The sequence below is a fragment of the Pongo pygmaeus genome, chromosome 18 (genome assembly GCF_028885625.2).
Source record: "Pongo pygmaeus isolate AG05252 chromosome 18, NHGRI_mPonPyg2-v2.0_pri, whole genome shotgun sequence".
NCBI classification, from domain to species: Eukaryota; Metazoa; Chordata; class Mammalia; order Primates; family Hominidae; genus Pongo; species Pongo pygmaeus.
Genome location: NC_072391.2, coordinates 81,434,588 through 81,457,667, shown reverse-complemented (window position 1 = coordinate 81,457,667; position 23,080 = coordinate 81,434,588). Strand labels below are relative to the sequence as shown.

At 53.4% G+C, this 23,080-nt stretch overlaps 2 protein-coding genes across 16 annotated transcripts in view; one reads left to right on the top strand and one right to left on the bottom strand.

The window, feature by feature from the left end:
- Nucleotides 1-3,610: 3,610 nt before the first annotated feature.
- TAF1C (TATA-box binding protein associated factor, RNA polymerase I subunit C) lies at nt 3,611-12,295 on the top strand. 12 transcript variants are annotated; one of them, XM_063654147.1, is made up of 17 exons: nt 3,611-3,778; nt 4,800-4,989; nt 5,090-5,193; nt 5,685-5,823; nt 6,898-6,979; nt 7,169-7,266; nt 7,343-7,432; nt 7,527-7,600; nt 8,235-8,473; nt 8,617-8,733; nt 8,819-8,936; nt 9,020-9,091; nt 9,220-9,355; nt 9,496-9,639; nt 10,329-10,503; nt 10,590-10,727; nt 10,823-12,295. In XM_063654147.1, coding segments are annotated over exons 3-17 (2,535 nt in total). In that variant the 5' UTR covers nt 3,611-3,778; nt 4,800-4,989; nt 5,090-5,191; the 3' UTR covers nt 11,734-12,295. The 12 variants fall into 12 exon arrangements, with proteins under 12 accessions (XP_063510217.1, XP_054308612.2, XP_063510215.1 ...); XM_063654142.1 differs by having other exon boundaries at nt 3,622-3,778; nt 5,090-5,204; nt 5,614-5,823; XM_063654149.1 differs by having other exon boundaries at nt 3,635-3,778; nt 5,775-5,823.
- A 462-nt stretch (nt 12,296-12,757) lies between these two features.
- DNAAF1 (dynein axonemal assembly factor 1) overlaps nt 12,758-23,080 on the bottom strand; it is a 33,204-nt gene continuing 22,881 nt past the window's right edge. For 2 of the 4 annotated variants that reach the window (XM_054452646.2, XM_054452648.2), the window contains exons 8-12: nt 20,389-21,201; nt 18,362-18,477; nt 15,984-16,037; nt 14,389-14,755; nt 12,758-12,945 (exon numbers count right to left, since the gene is read on the bottom strand). In XM_054452646.2, the coding sequence (XP_054308621.2) occupies nt 12,833-12,945; nt 14,389-14,755; nt 15,984-16,037; nt 18,362-18,477; nt 20,389-21,201 (1,463 nt within the window). In that variant the 3' untranslated portion in view covers nt 12,758-12,832. Of the gene's footprint in view, nt 12,946-14,388; nt 14,756-15,977; nt 16,038-18,361; nt 18,478-20,388; nt 21,202-23,080 lie in introns of all 4 variants that reach the window. The other 2 variants (XM_054452644.2, XM_054452647.2) reach the window with 1 other exon arrangement.

Sequence of the window (23,080 nt, the reverse complement as noted above, 5' to 3'; positions counted from 1 at the left end):
TCTGAAGCCAAACATAAGTGTTCTCAAGCCAAGAATTAGCCATTTGATGCAAAATGTAGCCGGGCGTGGTGGCGCACACCTGTAGTCCCAGCTACTCAGGAGGCTGAGGCAGGAGAATCGCTTGAACCTGGGAGGAGGAGGCTGCAGTGAGCTAAGATTGCGCCACTGCACTCCAGCCTGGGCAACAGAGTGAGACTCCGTCTCAAAAAATAAACAAATAAAATTTTTTTTTTAAATAGCCATTTGATACTCTGCCTTTTTCCCCCCTGAGAAGGGATTTTGAGTTGATTCATACAAATACGACAAGATAACAGTTGTTTAAAGTGAGGAGCTAGAGATCAAGAGACATAGGAAAAATAAGAAGACAGGGATGAAGACAATTTACATGAGGCTTACTGTGATGCAACGCGTATTTGCTTGAATGAGGCTGCAAGTTTAACGGAGTCTTACAGTAGCCACTAACTTGGGAAAGCACGACCAGTGTCTGTAAGATTTGTCACAGTGCTTGCTGCTGCTGCTGCTGCTGAAGTTGGGCCTGGCAGCGCTCTCCAGGATTGTGACAGTGAGGATGCTGGGGCATATGAGGACCACGTGGTGGAGTCCTCCCAGAACCTTTGACTTGGAAGAAGCAGGTGTGGTGGGCTGGATAGTCAGCCTCCCCAACATGTCAAGGATTGACATCAGGAAGAACAATTCCATTTTGTGTGTGTGTGCAGCCCAGAGAGTGGGATGAGGCCCAGGAGAGTGAAGGGACAGCACAGCAGATGTCCAGAAATGGACTGAGGGCTGCACATATCCACAGAGAGGCTTCCACAAAGTCATCAAACCCAGTAACGCCCCAAATGCTCACCAACAGGAGGTTGTGTGAACAAATCAATGGTATATTCATACAATGGAACACGACTCAGTAATTTAAAAAGGAACCAACAGCTGCGTGCACAACACAGGTGAATCTATTAGGCACATGGCGTGGAAGAAGCCAGACACATCCTCTCCATGATTCCACTTATGTAAAGTTCTTGAACTGGCAAAACTAATCTATGGTGATAAGAGTCCAAATAGTGGTTCCTTCTTGAAGGAAGTATTGACTGGAAAGTGGCACCAGGGAATTTTCTTTTTAGAAAAAAATTTTGTAGAGATGGGGGTTTTGCTCTGTTGACCAGTATGGTCTTGAACTCCTGGACTCAAGCAACCCTCCCACCTCGGCCTCCCAAAGTGCTGGAATTACAGGCATGAGCCACTGTGCCTGGCTGGAACTTTCTTGAGTGATAGGAATGTTCTCTGTCTTGATCTGGGTGGTGTGCATGTGGGTTTATATGTATGAATAAAAACTCAATGAGCTGTACATTTAAGACTTGTGTGCTTTACTGCATGTTAAGTATATGTCAGTTACAAAAGCAAATTGATAATGGCTTATTCAGAGAAAGGAGGGAAGGAAGAAATGGAATTGGCCTCCCAGTGCCAAAGCTGGATAGGAGTTTTACAAGGGTAATGTAGAATATTAGTGTGGTAGGCAAAATAATGGTTCCCCCAAAGATGTCTACAGCCTAATCCCCAGAACCTATGAGTATATTATTTGGCAAGGGGGCATTAAGGTTGCAGGTGAAAGTAAGGTTGCTAATCAGCTGGCTTTAAAATAGGGCTCACACCTGTAACCCCAGCACTTTGGGAGGCCGAGGTGGGAGGGTAGCTTGAGCCCAGGAGTTTGAGACCAACCTGGGCAACGTGATGAAATCCCATCTCTACAAAAACTACAAAAATTAGGCCGGGTGTGGTGGCTCACACCTGTAATCCCAGCACTTTGGGAGGCCAAGGCGGGTGGATAACATGGTCAGGAGTTCAAGACCAGCCTGGCCAATATGGTGAAACCCCGTCCCTACTACAAATACAAAAATTAGCTGGGTGTGGTGGCAGGCGCCTGTAGTCTCAGCTACTCGGGAGGCTGAGGCAGGAGAATCATTTGAACCTGGAAGGTGGAGGTTGTAGTGAGCCAAGATCGCGCCACTGCACTCCAGCCTGGGTGACAGAGTGAAACTCTGTCTCAAAATAAAAAAAAAGAAAGAAAATTAGCCAGGCATGGTGGTGCTTGCCTGTAATCTCAGCTACTCGAGAGACTGAGGTGGGAGAATCATCTCAGCCTGGGAAGTTGAGGCTGCAGTGAGCCATGATGGTACCAGTGCACCCTAGCCTGGGCAATGGAGTGAGACTCTGTCTCAAAAAAACAAATAAAATAAATAAAATAGGGAGATTATCCTGGATTACCTGGGCGGTCCCACTATAATCACATGGTTCCTTACATGGGAAAGAGGGAGACAGAAGAGTCAAAACCGGAGAGATGGCCTCATGAGAAGAATCCGACTGGCACTGCTGGCTTTGAAGATGGAAAGGGGTCATGAGCCAAGGAACGCAGGCAGCTTCCAGAAGCCAGAAAAGGCAAGACAGTGGACTCTTCCTTAGAACCTCCCAAAAGGAACACAGCCCTGCTGACACTTTTAGTCCAGGTAAAAACTTCCAGATAAAAACAATATAGGCCAGGCACGGTGGCTCATCCTGTAATCCCAGCACTTTGGGAGGCCTAGGCAGGCGGATCACTTGAGGTCAGGAGTTCAAGACTCAGCCTGACCAACATGGTGAAACCCCAACTCTACTAAAAATACAAAAATTAGCTGGGCATAGTGGCACAGGCCTGTAATCCCAGCTACTCGGGAGGCTGAGGCAGAAGAATTGCTTGAACCCAAGAGGCGGAGGTTGCAGTGAGCCGAGATCGCGCCACTGCACTCTAGCCTCCATCTCAAAAAAATAAATAGAGATATAGATGACAGCTGAGAATTTGGAAATTGATTCTTTAAAGCAACGGTTCTCAAAGTATGGCCCCTGGACCAGCATCATCTGGGAACTTGCTAGAAATGCAGACTCTTGGGCCACATCCCAGATCTACTGAATCAGCAACTCAGGGGGCAGAGGTAGGGTGGAGCCTAGCAAACTTGTAACAAGCCCCCCAGGTGGTTGTAAGGCTCACTCAAGTTTGAGAAGTACTATGTTAGGATAACGGTAAGGTTTATGACTGGACAATGGTTCTTAAAGCATGGCCCCCAGATAAGCAGTATCAGCATCACCTGGGAACTTAGGCAAATTATCAGGCCCCACCCCAGACTCACCGAATTGGAGACTGTGTTTTAACAAGCCCCCCAGGTGCTACTGCTGACACACGCTAGCTAGAGTTTGAGGACCACTGCCTAAAGCTCTCCCTGCCTGACCACCCCTGGAAAAGTTTCATTCTCAGGAGGTATTTGTACCCTTATTTGTGAAGCCCGCTTCTTGGGATTTAAGGACAATCAGTAGGATACCTACTGACTAATACAGGTCTGGCTTATAGTAGGTGTTCTGCGGGAGTTCGTTAAGTGATTAATTTAATACAACTCTGAGGAAATTGGTGAAGTAGATTTGGGATTCGAACCTAAGTCCACCCGGCCTCCACTATTGGGACCCAAGGGAGCTTTATTTCCGCTGCCCACGCGCCGCCTGCACGCCCGTTCCCTCTCTTCCCGGGAGGGGGCGCGCCAGGACCCTAAGAGGCCTGGCTGGGAGGTGGGACTTCCTGCCTCCCAAGGAGGCACTTCCGGTCCAAACCGGAAGACCGTGAGTAGCTGCGGCGGGGCTGACCCATCCTGAGTGCCAAAGCTGGGGTTCTACTTGAGATTTCCCTCGTGGTGCCAGGGTCCGGCGAGCATCACGCCGAGGCCCATTTTCCAGACGACCACGACGAGGCCGGGGTCACGTAAGTGCACGCATGCGCCCCCTCCGCGCGGACTGGGCGTGTTCGAGGAGTGGACCCGCAGATGTTGGAGGGGAGGGACGCCCCCAATCCCCAGTCCCCGCGGCAGGCTCACGTTTCGCAGTCCCCGGCCTGTCGTTAGTGCGGACCCGACTGAGTTCTGTAGCCTTGGAGGTCTAAAGGGTCCTGGAGAGCCCGCAGCGAGGGGGGGAAGCCGGCCGGGGAAGTCGAGGCTGCCTTGTCTGAGGGCTTTTGTGGGGTCGTGCTCTCCACCAGCGCCCTCCGACTGCCTAGGATCGTTTCAGGCTATGCGGTTCCAAGAGAAAATATTTTTGTTTCTATTTTATTTTTGAGATAGAGCCTTACCCAGGCTGGAGTGCTGTGGCATGATCTTGGCTCACTGCAACCTCTGCCTCCCAGATTCAAGCCATTTTCGTGCCCAGCCTCCTCGGTAGCTGCGATTACAAGTGTATACCACCACGCCTGGCTAATTTTTGTATTTTTAGTAGAGACAGGGTTTCACTGTATTGGCAGGGCTGGTCTCAAACTTCTGGCCTCAGGTGATCCGCCCGCCTTGGCCTCCCAAAGTGCTGGGATTACAGGCGGGAGCCACCGCACCCGGCCAAAGGGAAAAGATTTTTGTTTAGCGAGACTCTAATGCTAGCGTGTGCATTTCGGTGCATGCGAGAGCAGTGGTTCAGAGCTCTGCCTCTGAATCGGATGGGAATCAAGTCTTGGCTGTGGCAGCTAAGAGCTGTTGGACTAAAGTTCTTGCTGAGCCTTCGTTTCCTGAACTCCGTAACAGGGACGGCGATAGAAGAGCGCAGCATTTAGCATGCGCCTGGCAGATAGATGCTGGCGCTTGCTTGGTCAGTGAGTGCTGCTGTTATTTTTGCCCCTGTTATTTTTGTTAATTAAAAAGGAGGGATGCTATGGCTGCTCATACTTCTAGAGGACTGTATTTACCAAAGCCTTGTGATGTAAATTTTTTTTCTTGAGATAGAGTTTCGCTCTTGTTGCCCAGGCTGCAGTGCAATGGCGCGATCTCAGCTCACCGCAACCTCCGCCTCCCGGCTTCAAGGAATTCTCCTGCCTCAGCCTCCCGAGTAGCTGGGATTACAGTCATGCGTCACCATGCCCGGCTAATTTTGTATTTTTAGTAGAGACCGGGTTTCTCCACATTGGTTAGGCCAGTCTCGAACTCCCGACCCCAGGTGATCCGCCCGCCTCGGCCTCCCAAAGTGCTAGGATTACTGGCGTGAGCCACCGCGCCCGGCCCCTTGTGATAGAAATTTATTTTTATTCAACCCATAGTGCGTTTTCTGGGAGGCACTTTGCTTGACAGTAGGAAGACGATGCTGAGATGCAGTCCCTGGCTGTGGAGTAACTCGAGCGTCTTAGGGGTGTAGCCTGTAAATGTATGATGACGGTACTTACGAGCTGTGAGAGAGGCTGCCTGTTGCCGTCTATCTGACTCCATCTGCACCGCTCTCCACCTCGCTCACTCTGGCTGCCTCATTTTCTCACACACTTCACTGCTCTAGGATTTTCACAGTTGTTGACCGTTCGGCCTGGAACCCTCTTCCCAGTTGCGTACGTGGTTCTGTCCTTCACTAGGTTCAGGCTATGCTCAAACGCCACCTTCTCGACGAGGCTTTTCCTGGCTGGCTTTGCTGAAACCACGCCCTCAGCCCATTACCAGATCCCCTTCTCCTGGACGGGTGGTTGGCTTTAATACAGTTCTCATTACTGCTTGGCCTTGGGCTACATATTTGTTTTTTTGTTATCTGCTTTCTCAAAGAACATATGCTTCCTATAGTGCACTTTTCACTCCTCAGGAACTCTGGTGCCCTTTACCAGCTTCCAGTCTCTTGAGGTGGCCAGTGTGGTGCTTGGTCCTTGTTTCCAGGATGGACTTCCCCGGCTCCCTCCGCCCTGCGTTGTTTATGACCGGCCCTCTTGGTCTGAGTGACGTCCCTGACCTCTCTTTCATGTGCAGCTGGCAAGATGCGCTGACCCTGCCAGAGGCCCAGCCCCAGAACTCAGAGGTGAGGATGGAGGCAGGGGCCCTGGCAGCTCCAGGGGCATCCCTTCCCTGGGTCCCCCGTCTCACATTCACACCAGTTGACAAGGCCACAGAGTGTGGTGGCATTCACACGAGTCTGCTGAGACACAGGCTGTGCCACCTCCTCTGGGGTACGTGGGCTATCCTGCCATCCCTAGACGGATGCCCCTTCTACGCCGGGTCCCTTATGAGACCCTGAGAATGCTGCCTGAATCAGTCGGTTGACCCCTCCCTTCCTGGAACGGAGAGCTGAGTTGAGCGAGAATAAACAAGTGAACTTTATCCAGTGGATAAGGTGTTTACAAAATGTGCTCAGAGCTTGGGATGAAACCAGGAGGATACTGAAACAGCATAGTAGCATTGGGAGAGGGGAAGATAGACCTGCCAGGGTTTCTGGTGCCTCTGGAGGGACACTGGCCCTTTGCTTGGAATCCTCAGCTACCTAGTTCCCCTTGGAAACACCCTGTCCAGGAATGAAGCCTGGCAGAGGCAAGTGGGTGAGCAAATAAAAAGAGAGACAGTGGAGCAGAGGCTTGGGGAAAGGGGGTCAGGGATGGCCTCCTTACAAGGGAGGGTCTGGCGTCAAATTGGGGCTCCTCTGGGAGTCTGGTTTGCTAGCTCTTTTGTCCCCTGAATGTTTGAGCTGAAACATCTCAGGCCAGCCCAGCAAAGGGAGGTGGAGCCGCCTGCCGGGCTCCCAGAGTGACTGCAAGCTCTTCTGAATGGAAGTGAGGTTAAGTGGGATGTGGACCAGCCACTGGTGGCATGAGGGGCTTCCGTCTTTGAGAGCCAGCACAGGTGGAGGTTGGAAAAATGAGCTCTGGGGTCAGGCTGCCCGGGTTCACATCCCAGCTCTTCTCTTTACCGGCTCTGTCATCTGGGGCAAGTGGCAGCGTGCCTCAGTTTCTTCAGCAGTGAAATGACAATGCCAGTCATCCCAACTTCGCAGGATTGTTGTGAGGATTGGATGAGTTGATAAAAGATGAATGCCTGCCCACAGCCTGGCCCAGGGAAGGCACTCATCATGATACTGTCCTTGTGATTGTCCTCCCTTCAGAATGGGGCACTGCATGTGACCAAGGACCTGCTGTGGGAGCCGGCAACCCCTGGGCCTCTCCCCATGCTGCCTCCCCTCATCGGTAAGGGTCTCATTCCCCTGGGCTCACTCCACACTGCTCCACCTATTCTTCCCACTGCTCCCGCTGCTGAGACCTTCCTCTCCCTGCTAAGCCTGTGCCCGCTCAGGGCCCTTGGATACCTCCAGTCGCCCAGGGCATCTGGCCGCGCTCCTGTGCCCTCCCCAGCCCTTTCCGTAACCTCCTTCTCAGATCCCTGGGACCCTGGCCTGACTGCCCGGGACCTGCTTTTCCGCGGAGGGTACCGGTATCGGAGGCGGCCCCGAGTCGTGCTGGATGTTACTGAGCAGGTGAGTGGGCCCACGGGGGACAGTGCTGCGTAGCCTGGAGACTGTGCTTAGTGACCTGGCCTCCTCCTCTCCCCAGATCAGCCGGTTCCTCTGGGATCATGGAGACGTAGCCTTTGCGCCCCTGGGGAAGCTGATGCTGGAGAATTTCAAGCTGGAGGGAACAGCGGTGAGTGGCCCATGACGCCAGGGGTGGGGACTCCCTGCTCTCCTTCAGGGGTGAACTCGAGGGTGTGTGAGCTTGACAAGGCCTTTCCATGCAGAGCCGCACTAAGAAGAAGACAGTGGTCAGTGTGAAGAAGCTGCTCCAGGACCTCGGTGGACACCAGCCCTGGGGGCAAGTGGCTAATGAGAAAGGAGGAGATGGATAGGCGTAGCTGGTGGTGGGGACGTAGGAGGTGCTAGGACGCACATCCAACTTTCCGTCGTATCCACTTACCCACTGCTCCATGCAGTCTGAGCTGTAGTTTCTTATACCAGACTTCCAACTCCAAATCATCTCAAAGGAAAGCAGATTTACATTTGCGGACTTCAGGCACGGCTGCATCCAGGTGTTCAAATAATGTTCATAGAGCTGTGTCTCTCTTTACTCTCTCGTCCACTTGCCTCTCCCTGCACAGTTCCTAGACAGGCTGTCGCTAGGTAGCAGCAAGATGGCTTATGATCTAAGGAAAGAGCCAGTGTCCTTCCTGAGGCACCAGAAGTCCCAGAAAGGACTTTGGTTGCCTTGGCTTGGGTCTCACACCCATCTGTGAACCAGTCACTGTGGCAAGGGCAATGGAATATTGTTGGTGGCCAGGTCTGGGTCACATGATTGCTTCCGGGGCATGGGAACAGGATGGGGTGGTTTCCCAAAGGAAGAAATTCTAGGTAAATAAGAGATGTGTCCACTGCACTTGGCCTCCTTGGGATGGGACCTGTCCTCCCCTGAGTGCCACTGAGTGATCCTCCTGCTGTTCTCTGGTCCCCAGGTGTCCCTGGGCTTACCTCAGCAACCGACAGCGCCGCTTCTCTATCCTCGGGGGCCCCATCCTGGGCACATCGGTGGCGAGCCACTTGGCAGAGCTGCTGCACGAGGAGCTGGTGCTGCGGTGGGAGCAGCTGCTTCTGGATGAGGCCTGCACTGGGGGCGCGCTAGCCTGGGTGCCTGGAAGGACACCCCAGTTCGGGCAGCTGGTCTACCCTGCTGGAGGCGCCCTGGACAGGCTGCGTATCCTTTCTTGCGAGACAGGAGATTCCAGCGGGCTCCCCTCTGGTAGAGGAGGTGCTCTTGGCATGGTCCAGAGAAGGGCAGGAATTTGGGGGGCTTGCAGTGACCACAGCTTGTGCACGGATCCTTAGTGAGAGGCCCAGATTTCCAAGAGGTCGTTCTGACCCCAGGTGACAGTCCCCAATTCCTTGGGAACCCTGGACGCATCCAGCTCCAGGGACCTGTCCGGCAGGTGGTGACATGCACCGTCCAGGGAGAAAGTAAGGCCCTTATATACACTTTCCTCCCTCACTGGCTGACCTGCTACCTGACCCCTGACCCCTGACCCTTTCCATCCCTCCTCAGCTCTGCTGGCCGTCCGCTCTGACTACCACTGTGCCGTGTGGAAGTTTGGTAAACAGTGGCAGCCAACCCTTCTGCAGGCAATGCAGGTGGAGAAAGGGGCCACAGGGATCAGCCTCAGGTGAGGGGGAGTCAGGTTGGTCAGTGAGGAGGGGCTGGAGGCAGGGGTGAGCAGCCCGATGTGAATGCATTCCTGCCCTGTAGCCCTCACCTGCCTGGGGAGCTGGCCATCTGCAGCCGCTCAGGAGCCGTCTGCCTGTGGAGCCCTGAGGATGGGTATTGCCGCTTCCTGTGAAACCCCCCACCCTAACAAACTGAACTCTGCCCTGTTGAGCATGTCACGACCCTTGAGCCCCTTCCACCTCAGCCTGTCCCCCTGCCCATGGCTTGCCTGTCTCCCCAAGGCTGCAGCAAATCTACAAGGACCCTGAGACCCTTGTGTTCCGGGAGTCCTCTTCATGGCGTTGGGCAGACTTCACTGCCCACCCTCGGCTGCTGACCGTTGGTGACCGCACTGGAGTGAAGATGCTTGACACTCAGGTATGGGGTGGCGGCAGGAGACCTGCCCCAACTGCGGGAGCGGCCACGGAGCGGTGAGTCCAGGCTGGCTGCGGCCTGGGCGAGGACAGCGTCACGGGCCTGGGACTGTGGGGAGGGCTGACCCTGTGTTTCTCTTCCAGGGCCCGCCAGGCTGTGGTCTGTTGCTTTTTCGTTTGGGGGCAGAGGCTTCGTGCCAGAAAGGGGAACGTGTCCTGCTCACCCAGTACCTGGGGCACTCCAGCCCCAAATGCCTCCCCCCTACTCTCCATCTCGTCTGTACCCAGGTGAGTGGCACACAACACTGCCCCGCCCCACCTCTGCTCTGTCTCAGATGGTCACTAGAGGCTGCTGCTTACCAGCGGCTCTGCTGGGCCCAGACAACCACCCAGCAAACCAGACTCAACCCTGGATGAATCTGTGGCCCAAACTCGCAGTGGATCCCACAGTCGGTGCTAACAGGCAGGTGGGGAAGCTCTCCCAGGGCCTCCCCTTAGTAGAGCTTCGAGGTGCAGCCAGGGGTGGAGCAGGGGAGGAGGGGCCTCGGGGTAGGGCTTCTGTGCAGAGCTGGACAGTTTCTGCTGTGCAGGAGGCAGGGGCTCTGAGGAAGCAAGTCTCCTCCACCCGCCCTCCTGGGGACGTTCGTAGGAGTACAGGCTCCGGGGTCAGGAGAGTGGGGTTGGCTGCGGGAAGGCCAGGCAGGTTTCTGCTGGCAAGGCTCCCCCACACCTCTTCTGAGCACCCCTTTCCCACTTGTTCTGTCTGTCCACCGGGCTGTTGGTCAGAATTGGTGAAGGAAGCAGCACCAGTTCAGGGCTGGCAGGTGCGGTCTGAGAGGCACGTGGAGGCTGATGGGAGATGCTGCTGCCCCTCAGGGCTCTGCACTCACCCGGAGAGAGCTACATGGGGCCTGGAGGGCCACTACACAGCTCAGCTCCCAAGTTCGGCCACATCCCCCTTCTTTCTCGGGCCCCAGTTCTCCCTCTACCTAGTGGACGAGCGCCTTCCCCTGGTGCCGATGCTGAAGTGGAACCATGGCCTCCCCTCCCCGCTCCTGCTGGCCCGACTGCTGCCTCCACCCCGGCCCAGCTGCGTGCAGCCCCTGCTCCTCGGAGGCCAGGGTGGGCAGCTGCAGCTGCTGCACCTGGCAGGTGAGGGTCCAGGCCAGGGTGGGCGGCGTGTGGGAGATGGGGCGGTGGGGGCCTGGACAGGACCTCAGCTGTCTGTCCTTCCTCAGGAGAAGGGGCGTCGGTGCCCCGCCTGGCAGGCCCCCCCCAGTCTCTTCCTTCCAGAACCGACTCCCTCCCTGCATTTCCTCTGCTGGAGCCTAAGATCCAGTGGCGGCTGCAGGAGCGCCTGAAAGCACCGACCATAGGTGTGCTGGGGCGGGGGAGCGAGCTTGGGGGGCGCAGTGGAAAACATCCCCTCCCCCCGCTAGGCCCTGGAGGTCACTGTCATTCCTGTCACCAGGTCTGGCTGCCGTCGTCCCGCCCTTGCCCTCGGCGCCCACACCGGGCCTGGTGCTCTTCCAGCTCTCGGCGGCGGGAGATGTCTTCTACCAGCAGCTCCGCCCCCAGGTGGACTCCAGCCTCCGCAGAGATGCAGGGCCTCCCGGTGACACCCAACCTGACTGCCATGCCCCCACAGCTTCCTGGACCTCCCAGGACACTGCCGGCTGCAGCCAGTGGCTGAAGGCCCTGCTAAAAGTGCCCCTGGCTCCTCCTGTGTGGACAGCACCCACCTTCACCCACCGCCAGCTGCTGGGCAGCAGAGAGCTGCGGAGGGAGGAAGAGGAAGGGCAGCGGCTGGGTGTGCTCCGCAAGGCCATGGCCCAAGGGCGGCTCCTGCTGCAGAGAGACCTGGGCTCCCTCCCTGCAGCAGAGCCACCCCCTGCACCCGAGTCAGGCCCAGAGGACAAGCTCAGTGAGCGCCTGGGGGAAGCCTGGGCAGGCCGAGGGGCTGCCTGGTGGGAGAGGCAGCAGGGCAGGACCTCGGAGCCCGGGAGACAGACCAGGCGGCCCAAGCGCCGGACCCAGCTGTCCAGCAGCTTTTCGCTCAGTGGCCATGTGGACCCCTCAGAGGACACCAGCCCCCGTCACAGCCCTGAGTGGCCACCTGCCGATGCTCTGCCCCTCCCCCCCGTGACCCCGCCCTCCCAGGAGTTGACTCCGGATGTGTGCACCCAGGGCGTCCCATCAGGGCGGCGGCAGATGCTCCGTGACTACATGGCCAAGCTACCACCCCAAAGGGACACCCCAGGCTGTGCCGCCACACCCCCTTCCTCCCAGGCCTCCAGCATCCGGGCCACTCGCTCCCAGCAGCACACACCCGTCCTCTCTGGCTCTCAGCCCCTCCGGAAGAAGCCTCGGATGGGCTTCTGAGGACACAAGGTGGGCTGCCCTCAAGCCCCAGAGAGCCCCTCATCCTTCCTCCGGGACCAGATGTGCCTTCCACAGTTGAAACTTGAGAAGCAGAGCTCGCCACCTTCTAGAGGCCACTGTGATGATGAGCCAAGCAATTTGGAGCCAAGTTGAAGGGACAGGGCAACAAAATACAATAGTAGTTTCTTTCGTATTTTGTATATTCGCCTGAAGATCATCCCGAAAGGCAGGTTGGAGGTGCTGGCGGGCCTGTGTTGATAGGATTCTAGTCTGTGCTGGGAGGCAGGGCTCCGCTGCGCCTCAGCTGTGGGGGCCTCAGGCAGGTCCCTCAGTTCTCACGCCTTCCTGTCCGGTGAAATGGGGGCCAGGAGTGCTGGCTCCTTGTGTTTGGTGAGGGTGGAGTGAGGCCCCTGCAGAGCTGCTGATGAGGTGGGCACAGCGGCCGTCGGCAGCTGCTGTTTCGGGTTGCTTTGTCAATCTCTGCCCCGGTCTGATGTTTTGTACAGGGAGATGCCTTGAATCCAGGTTCAGGGATTAAATAAACTTGTCAGCTGGAGATGAATTGGAATGGTCACATTTTTTAGGCTGGACAGCGTCCCGCCATAGCAGCCATCTGACACTGAGCTCATGCACAGAGATGACGGCTGATGCTCCTTCTCCCTCGGGACATGGCTCTGGCACCTGGGGGCTCTCGATGGTGCCCTCTGAGCACAGGGTCATGGTCACGTCAGTTTGGGAGAATTCTCTGTTGTGTCTCACAGACTCCCCCCTTTCTTTCCTCCCTCCCATTCTCATTTTGATGTCTAAAGCATCAAGTCCCTCTTCCTCGGAGTTTCTCTAGCTGCAGTGGAAGATTCTGTTTTCCTGTGGGGAAAATGCTCACTTGAGATTTTGCAGGGACCCGGGTCTGTCTGGTTTCTGATGACACAGTAAGAGAAAGGTCTTTTTTCAGGGTGGCTGGTGAAAGGAATTGCATGTGACTCACACAAACAGGAGCTAGCCCAATCATACACTGACGCACGTGGGTGTTCAAATGTTTATCATGCCTAAAGGAGACATTTATAACTAAACCATTTATGCTACATATAACTGGGGAAAACTATGATGCTTTCGGTGCTGGGAATGCAGCAAGGTCCCACGTGGGCAGAGCTGGGCTGGGCTGGGCAACTCCGACACACGTCTCTGAGGGTGTGGTGGTGCGCTCAGTCGGCACTGTGGAAGGAAGGGTGACCTGTGCTTTCTCCCTGTCACTGTGACTCCAAGGACAGGGGGGCAGCCTTGGGGTTCAGTCCAGGCCAAATTCAGTGTCCTCGACTGGGCGTGGTGGCTCACACCTGTAATCCCAGCACTTTGGGAGGCCGAGGCAAACAGATCACCTGAGGTCAGGAGTTCGAGACCAGCCTGGTCAACATGGTGAGACCCCCCGTCTCTACTAAAAATACAAAGATTAGCCGGGCGTGGTGGCAAGTGCCTGTAATCCCAGCTACTGGGGAGGCTGGGGAGGCTGAGGCAGGAAAATCCCTTGATGGGTGCCTGTAATCCCAGCTACTTGAGAGGCTGAGGCAGGAGAATTGCTCAAACCTAGGAGGCAGAGGTTGCAGTGAGCCAAGATCACGTCACTACATTCCAGCCTAGGCTACAGTGTGAGACTGTCTCAAACAAAACAAAAACAAATTATTCAATGTCCTTCAGGCCTGCCCCCACCCGAGGCTGCACGGGCTCCAGCTCAGACTGCACTTTTCTATGCTGGTTCCTAGAGTGGAAGAGAAGGCCACTCAGTGTTCCCAGGAAATGCACTCAGGTCCCTCCCTGCTTCCTGCCTGCAAGTCTGGAGTCAGCCAGGCAGCTGTCTTCAGAAAAAAGCCCAGCCACCGATGCGTGCTGGATGAGAGTAGCATGGTCTGGGCTCCACACAGCCCCCAATTTGGGAGTGCACCTGAAGGCAGGTGCTGAATGAAAAAACAGCCCCAGCTTGCTTGTTCTCAGCACTAACCAGCTGCTCCCCAAAACCGCATCTGCCAGGTGCACATGCCAGCCTGCAGTATGAGGGGAGGCCCCGGTACATTCAGCATGTCTTTCTGGGTCTTCTGCAGCCAGGCCTCTGGCCGCCGTCCCTGCCTGGTGCCCCTTTGCCTTCCCTGCCTTGAAGGCCACTAGGACTGGCCTGTGATTCACCCAGGCCTGGGTCACTGTGGAGCAGCCACGCCCTTGTGCGGCTGTCACCTCGCTTGCCCCACGCTCCCCAGCAGTGGTGTCGGGAGTATGGTTTTGTTTGGTCCTCTCCAAAAGCCCTGGTCTAGAAAGGCTGAGGCCAGGGATGGTGAGGAGGGGGTGGAAATGCAGGGTCCTTAGGCCCCCGCCCCAGGAGATCTGCATGACCACAGGGGCCTTGTGACCGCCACACACAGTCAGACTCAGCTGCCCAAGAGCAGGCTGGCTCGGCGGCTTGCTGGCCCAGGCTGGCTACCAGCAAGTGGCAGCTTCAGAGCCATGAACTCAGGAATGGGACCTTCAGAGGATCTGCGTGGTCTGTCCTGGGTGACCCCTCCAGGAACATGAAAGCTCAGGGTAAGGCTGAGTGACTGCCCTGCCCCACCCATCCCAGGCCGGGGAGCCAACAGTGTCTCCACTGTGCTCTTGGCCCCACACTCTTACCCGGAGAAGAGGCTGCAAGGAAGTCGCTGTCCCCGTCTCCACTGGAAGTGACTGGTGCAGCATCTCTTTGGCAGGTGGGGGGCATCAGTGGCTGGCCAGAGGGGTCCTCGTCGCTGAGCTCCTGGATCAGGGGTCTTGGGGACTTGGTGTCTTGTTTTCGGATTTCCAAGTCCCTCTTAGCTTCTTTTTTAAAGATGTCTGTGAAGGGCACCCGAGCCACCTTTGAGGTGTCTTTAGAGACTGCAAATATATTTGACAGAGTGTCTGTGGGCAGGTTTTCCAGCACAGGGAGTGACGTGTAGTCCAGTTCAGGGTCACTGTCATCACTCAAGCTCGAGATGACCTCAATCTTCGGAAAGCATATATTCTATTTACAGAAGAAAAGATGTGTCTGAAAGTTTCTGTTTTCACAACAGAATCGCTCTACAATGCACCATGCCAGTTCTGCTTTTTCACCCAATGCCACAAACTATTCGGTTGCCACATCCAAGAAAGGCCCAAGGGAACACAGGACTCTGAAAGTTAGGCCTGGGGGTGGCCACTCCCTGGGCACAGCTCATGTCTATGCCCTTTTCTCTGGCCTCTGCTCTCCCAGCCACTGGCTATTCCTCACCCTCCTGGTACCTGAGAGGGTGCACCCCTGAGCCCTGGGCTCTGCTTGGCATGCCCCTGAACCCCGTTTCCTTCACAGACTCTCTAGGACTTAGCTCCTTGGACAGCAGCGCCCCCACAGTAACTGCGTCTGTTTTCTTTGCTGTGAGCTCATGCACAGACATGATGGCTGATGCCTCGTTCTCCCTCAGGGTACAGGTCTGGCACGTGTGGGCTCCTGGTAATGCCGGTAATGGCCTCTGGGAGGAGGAGGGTCACGTCACTCTGAGAGAATTCCCCATTGTGCCTCACAGACTCACCCCTTTCTTTCCTCTCTCCTGTTTTCATTTCCTTCCCTCTACCTGTAGCTATATTCAGACAGACATTCATAGGATGGACATAGAAATACATCTTAATGACAGAAAGTCCTTTCAGGACACTATGCACTGTACTCAGCTGTTACAAACCAGCAATAGATTCTCAAGTGGTTAATCATAAAATCTTAAAGAAATGAACAAGAACAAATGGCATTTCCTTCAGCAAGGTGAAAATATGGGGGATGTGGGCTGGGTGCAGTGGCTCACGCCTGTAATCCCAGCACTTTGGGAGGCTGAGGCGGGTGGATCACTTGAGGTCAGGAGTTCGAGACCAGCCTGGCCAACATGGCGAAAACCCATCTCTACTAAAAATACAAAAATTAGCTGGACGTGGTGGCACATGCCTGTAATCCCAGCTGCTTGGGAGGCTGAGACAGGAGAATTGCTTGAACCCAGGAGGTGGAGGTTGCAGTGAGCCAAGAACACACTGCTGCACTCCACCCTGGGTGACAGAGCCAGACTCTGCCTGAAAAAAAAAAAAGAAAAGAAAAGGAAAACAATATGGGGGATTCAATGCTTTATGCACAGGGCACATTTTACTTTCAAGTTTAGGAGAGAGACGGTAAACGACAAGAACGAAGGTGGAATTAAGCTGACTGTGGGAAAATGGTTATTAATGACCTTAACCTGGTCTTCCAGAGATTTGCCTGTTTCATCGTCATCTTCCAAGTCAGGTAGGTCCTGCAAGAGCAAGCGAGCCGCACATCACCAGGGAGGCACACGCGCTGTCAACGTTCTGATAGGCACGATAAAGGCAAACACGCAGTCAACCCAGCCTTAGTTACAGTTACTCAAATCACTCAGGTGACTCCCCTGCCTGTTCCCCACCAAAAGGAACTCTAGATACACACAAAGCAAGCGTTGCCACCTCAGGTGTCTGGATCTAATAAATGAAAGGGAACTTGCAAGGTGTGACGTGTTTAAAGAATTTCCACATCTTTTTTCTGCTTTTTTATTAAGAGACACAGCCAGTTCATCTTGGGGGAAATAATGGGACCCAAACCAAATGCACCTCTGTACAAACTAGTCTGAAAACTCTATGTGGTATAAAAGTAATATATTTTGTACCTCCCCAAAACTGGTAGGACTTTATTGTTTTGTACTGTGGGTGTTTGTTTGGTATCTTTGTCCATAACAACCAGTGCGTGGTTGGGGAGGCAGCATAGTGCGTGGTTGGGGAGGCAGCATAGTGTGTGGTTGGATGCATGAACTGGAGCCACGGTGCCTGGGTTGTTACTCCCCCACCACCATTTTCTAGCTGTGTGGCTTTGGGCAAGTTGCCTAACCTCTCTGTTTCTCATTTTCCTCATCTGGGAAATTGGGATGATAATAGTATGTGCCGCTTAGAGTTGTAGGAAGGGTTACATCAATCAATACAAGTCACGCTTAGAATGGTGTCACGCATATAATAAGAAACCAATTAATATTAGCTATTAGTGTTGTAGTTATCTATATGGTCAGTTCTCAAATGTGAGAGATAAATTGCCCAATTATGTTTCTTTCTTTTTCTTTTTCTTTTTTTTGAGACAGAGTCTCGCTGTGTTGCCCAGGCTGGAGTGCAGTGGTGAGATCTTGGCTCACAGCAACCTCTGCCTCCCGGGTTCAAGCAGTTCTCCTGCCTCAGCCTCCCAAGTAGCTGGGATTACAGGCACCTGCCACCACGCCCGGCTAATTTTATTTTTTTATTTTTTATTTTTTTGTATTTTTAGTAGAGATGGGGTTTCATCATGTTGGCCAGGCTGGTCTCGAACTCCTGACTTCATGTGATCCACCCACCTTGGCCTCCCAAAGTGCTGGGATTACAGGTGTGAGCCACCACACCTGGCCTTTGTTTCTTCTTTTACATAGCTCCAGAAAACTAGAAAACCCACTATGAATTCTGACTGTGATCACTTTAACTCTTTTTTTTTTTTTTTTTTTTTTTGAGACGGAGTCTTGCTCTGTCGCCCAGGTTGGAGTACAGTGGAGTTATCTCAGCTCACTGCAAGCTCCACCTCCCAGGTTCCTGCCATTCTCCTGCCTCAGCCTTCCGAGTAGCTGGGACTACAGGCGCCCATCACCACACCCGGCTAATTTTTTTCTATTTTTAGTAGAGACGGGTTTTCAGCGTGTTAGCCAGGATGGTCTTGATCTCTTGACCTCGTGATCCACCCACCTCGGCCTCCCAAAGTGCTGGGATTACAGGCGTAAGCCACCGTGCCCGGCCGATCACTTTAACTCTTACTGGGCCATGTGAAATTCTAAGTTTGGACATTAGAAACACCAGTTTAGAAGTTTAACAAGGAAGTGGGCAGGGGGCCACCTCTCCAAGGTATGAGGTCAGAGGTACCCAGCAATGCCTCTCCTATTCGTGCCCCATCAAAAGACAGTTCTTGGGGGGTTGTGACACAATGTGTGAATTCCCATGGTACCATTCTTGTCGGCCTAAGCATTTGAGACTGTCATCAAAATGGGAAGAGCTTCAGGGAAGAGTGACAGGCAAGGCTGTGATCAAACACTCACTCAAGGGAATGGGACACTGAACTATCACACCTCCATGAGCCAGAAGGCCAGTGAGAGCTAAGCTACCTGCTGGGCGGTATCCAAGGAGGAGGGAAAAGATACAATGTATAAAGATACAATGTAACTGATGATACAATGTAACTCTCACCACGAATTTGGATAAGGCAACTAGTCAGAACTGCTTAGCAAGATAGCTTCTTTGGCAAAAAGGAATCAAGAGTTTGGTAGACATGGTTCAAGGGTAGCGATTTGGGTCAGGGCTCCCCAAACTTGAGCATGCATGTGCACGACTCACCTAGGGCAGTGCGTTAAAGTTGGATTCTGATCAGTGGGCCTGGGGTGAGGCCTGGGAGTCTGCATTTCTAACCAGCGCCCCAGCAATGCCAGGCCTGCCGGCCCAAGGACCACACCTGGGGTATCGAGGGTCTCCAAAGTGCATCTGATTACCTATTTTACTAACAGTAAAACTGATACTTATCTCCAAGATTAAATATTTCACATACATCAATGCAGAATGTCTCCTTTGCCTCCAGTCTAATGGTTTCTAAATCTTCCGTTCTCATTCCATCAAGTTCTGTAACGAATACACCCTCAGTGGCCACAGCCTGGGGAGTCGGCTCTAAAGAGCAACAACAAGTCTTGGAGTTAGTTTAACACACAGTGAGCAGATGGACGAGCCCACGGTGAAAATGGGCTCCCAAGGGCCGGGCTCGGTGGCTCATGCCTATAATCCCAACACTTTGGGCAGCCAAGGTGGGCGGATCATGAGGTCAGAAGTTTGAGTCCAGCCTGGCCAACACAGTGAAACCCCCGTCTCTATTAAAAATGCAAAAATTAGCCAGGTGTGGTGGTGGGTGCCTGTAGTCCCAGCTACTTGGGAGGCTGAGGCAGGAGAATCGCTTGAACCCGGGAGGGGGAGGTTGCAATGAGCCGAGATTGCGCCACTGCACTCCAGCCTGGGTGACAGAGCGAGACTCCATCTCAAAAAAAAAAAAAAAAAAAAAGACAAAAACCCTCTTCAGGGCCCAAAGGCCAGCCTCCAGTGACAAACGCTGCAGCTCACGACAGGCTTCTGTCTGCTGGAAAAAGAACGGAATGGCTGCCCCTTTCTGTAATCTGGAGGCGAATCCCGTGAGATGAAGAGCACCGGCCAGGAGTCAAAGCAGCAGCTGCAGGAATCTTGGAAACGGCAGCTACTGCAGGGTGACAGGGGATGCCAGCAGGGGCGACTCGCTCAGAGATGGAGGGGCAGGCTTCACAGCCCACCGCCAGCCTGTCCCTCCGCCAGGCACATGCCCCTCCTGCTGCACCAGGGTCAGGGCTCGTGCAGTTTCATAACTGTGAGATCACCTGAGGAATGTGGAATCGCGAGGAGCCCCTTCCTCATCCAGTCCCCTACTTTTCCTTTTTGTTTACTTATTTTTATTTTGTTGATACAGGGTCTCACTCTGTCACCCCAGCTGGAGTGCAGTGGTGCGATCTCAGCTCACTGCAGCCTCGACCTCCCCTCCCCTACCACTCCCACCTCAGCCTCCCAAGTAGCTGGGACTGCAAGTGGTCACCACTATGCCCAGCTAATTTATTGTTTTTTGTAGAGGCTCGGGCGTTGTGGGGAAGGGGGCTTCTCACTATGCTGGCCAGGCTGGTCTCAAACTCCTGGCTTCAAGCAATCTGCCTGCCTCAGCCTCCCACAGTGCTGGGATTACATGTGTGAGCCACCTCGCAGGGCCTGCCCCTACTTTTCCCCCGGGCTGTATCGTTGGGTGCTGTGCTCTGATCCCTCCATTGCTCTCAGGGCTTGGTTTATGTCAGAGATGAATGGCCCACCTTTCACCACTAAAAAGTTACCGTTCAGCCATGGCAAATACATACTGGATTTTGATGACTTAATTTTTGAAAAAAGTAAAATAGCTCATTGATAATTTTTATATTGATTCCATGTTAACATGATTATATTTTTTATATATTGCGTTAAATCAAATATGTCATTAATAGTTTTACTGTTTCTTTTTACTTTTAAATTTTTAATTAATTAATTAATTAATTAATTTTTTGAGGGAGGGTCTCACTCTGTCACCCAGGCTGGAGTGCAGTGGCGCAATCTTGGCTCACTGCAGCCTCAACCTGTGGGGCTCAAGCAATCCTCTTGCCTCAGCCTCCTGAGTAGCTGGGACTACAGGGGCACACCACCATTCCCAGCTAATTTTTGTAGTTTTGGTAGGGATGAGGTCTCACTATGTTTCCAAGGCTGGTCTGAAACTCCTGGCCTCAATCAATCCTTCTGCCTTGGCCTCCCAAAGTTCCTTTTACTTTTTAAATAGAGCTATTAGAGAATCTAGTAGTGGCTCCTGTTCCATTTCTATTGGGCAGCCCTGTTCTAGATAACAAGATAACTAGTGTCCATTATCTTCTAGAAACAGCAATACAGAAGAAGTGAAACTCAGGCCCCAAGTCCCACAGAGATGTGAGTCAAAGGCTGGGGCTCCCTGAGAGGCGTGTGTGACTGTGTGTGTGTCTCCGCTCACATTACCTTCCCTGGCAGCTCCCAGGGGCAGCGGTGGCGGGGCCTCAACTGGGAGGGTCCCCTCTGGCTCTTCATCTCCATCCTCTCCTTTAACTTCCACAGGTGGCGGGGGTGGTGGGGCCTCAGCTGGGAGGGTCCCCTCTGGCTCTTCATCTCCATCCTCTCCTTTAACCTCCACAGGTGGCGGGGGTGGTGGGGCCTCAGCTGGGAGGGTCCCCTCTGGCTCTCGATCTCCATCCTCTCCTTTAACCTCTACAGGTGGCGACAGTAGTGGGGTCTCAGCTGGGAAGGTCCCCTCTGGCTCTCGATCTCCATCCTCTCCTTTAACCTCTACAGGTGGCGACAGTAGTGGGGTCTCAGCTGGGAGGGTCCCCTCTGGCTCTCGATCTCCATCCTCTCTTTTAACCTCCACAGGCAGTGACAGTAGCAGGTTCTCAGCTGGGAGGGTCCCCTCTGGCTCTCCACCTCCATCCTCTCCTTTAACCTCCACAGGTGGTGGGGGTGGCAGGGCCTCAGCTGGGAGGGTCCCCTCTGGCTCTCCACCTCCATCCTCTCCTTTAACCTCCACAGGTGGTGGGGGTGGCAGAGCCTCAGCTGGGAGGGTCCCCTCTGGCTCTCCACCTCCATCCTCTCCTTTAACCTCCACAGGCGCCTCCTCTCCTCCACTTGGCTTTTCCGGGCAGAGCTCGTCCTTGGCCTCAAAGCTTTCCTTAACAAACAGCTCCATCTTCTCCCTTGTTTCTCTGTCCCGCGGAGGCTCCTCCTTGCCTTCCGCACTGGCGGGGACATTCTCACCATCGTCTGAAGATGTCGTCTCCCCTAATGGCGGAAAATGCAAAGGTGAATGCGGGAGTGTCCTGGGAGGACAAGGGTGTTTGTGCATACATCAAGGGCTCATAGCAAACTTCTGAGACCAGGGAAAAGGTCAGGAACACAGTTAAAAAAAGTGTCCTCGAGGGGCTGGGCACAGTGGCTCGCGTCTGTAATCCTAGCACTTTGGGAGGCCAAGGACAGTGGATCACTTGAGGCCAGGAGTTCAAAACCAGGCTGGCCAACATGATGAAACCCCATCTCCACTAAAAATATAAAAAATTAGCCGGATGTGGTGGCAAGTGCCTGTAGTCCCAGCTACTCAAGAGGCTGCGGCAGGAGAATCGCTTGAACCTGGGAGGTAGAGGCTGCAGTGAGCCAAGATCATGCCACTGCACTCCAGCCTGGGAGACAGAGCGAGACTCTGTCTCCAAAAAAAATAATAAATAAATAAGGAACACAGTTTAAAAAGTGTCCTCGAGGGGCTGGGCATGATAGCTCATGCTTGTAATCCCAGCACTTTGGGAGGCCCAAGCAGGCGGATCATTTGACGTCAGGAGTTCAAGACCAGCCTGGCAAACGTGGTGAAACCTCGTCTCTACTACAAAAATAAAAAATAAATAAAAATAATAATAATAATAATAATAATAGCTGGGTGGGGTGGCACATGCCTATAATCCCACCTACTAGAGAGACCGAGGCAGGAGAAGCACTTGAACCCAGGAGACAGAGGTTGCAGTGAGTCACTGCATTCCAGTCTGGGTGACGGAGTGAGACTCTGTCTCAAAAAAAAAAAAAAAGAAGTATCCTTGAGGGATGTTCATTAGTGTTGTTTATGATGGATAATAATGGGAGCCAAATGCCCAGGGAAGGCACTGCCAAGCACAGCCCTTTAATGGAACAGGTCACAGCCGTCAAGAAAACAGAGCAGGAAGTTCTTAGGAGATGCACGCTGAAGCACTGGGGATTTAAGAGCTGTGACATGTGCCTTTATCTTCAAATGGTTCAGGGGAAAAGCAAAGTGTGTGTGTGGTGGCGGGGGGGGGGCAAATGTGTAGCAAATTATGAAAAACCACAGAATCTATTAATAAATGCAGACATACAGCTATCCATTTTACTATTCTTTCAGCTTTTCTGAAAATTTTTAACATTTCAAAACAAAAGGTTGGGAAAAGACAAAATATATGTAGTAAGAAAACATCTATTGTATAGAAAATAGTTATAGTATGCTAATTCAAAAGACTAGACAGGAAACAACACATTTCTGCCATTTTTATATAAAAATGTATGTGTGGCCAGGTGTGGTGGCTCACGTCTGTAATCCCAGCACTTTGGGAGGCTGAGGCGGGAGGATTGCTTGAGGCCAGGAGTTCGAGACCAGCTTGGCCAACATAGCAAGGCCCTGTCTCTACAAAAAAAATACAAAAATATTAGTCAAAGATGTTCATACCTTAATCTTAGAATATGAATATGTTACCTTACATGGACAAAGGGACTGTGCAGATGTGATTAGGATCCAGAACCCTGAGATCAGGAAATTGTCCTGGGTTATCCAGGCAGGCTCAAAAGAATCACAAGAGCCCTCAGAATAGGGAGGCAGGAGCGTCAGAGCCAGAACAAGGCTGGAAGATGCCACACTGCTGGCCTGGAAGTTGGAAGAAGGGGCCACAAGCCAGGGAACGCAGGCGGCCTCTAGGAGGTGAGAAAGGCAAGGAAGCGAGTTCTCCCCTGGGGCCCCCAGAAGGAGCACAACCCTAAAACACCTCGATTTTAGCTCAGTGAAACCCATTTTGGGCTTCTGACCCACAGAACTGCAATAAGGTAACAGATTTGTGTTTTGTCTTTTGTTTGTTTGTTTGTTTGGTTTTGGTTTTTTTGAGATGGAGTT

What these genes read in the sequence shown, in the direction of transcription:
- TAF1C (XM_063654142.1), top strand. An exon ending in CCCAGCCCCAGAACTCAGAG is followed by an intron (nt 5,824 to 6,897) that starts GTGAGGATGGAG and finishes TCCTCCCTTCAG; the next exon opens with AATGGGGCACTGCATGTGAC. An exon ending in TCCATCTCGTCTGTACCCAG is followed by an intron (nt 9,640 to 10,328) that starts GTGAGTGGCACA and finishes CTCGGGCCCCAG; the next exon opens with TTCTCCCTCTACCTAGTGGA.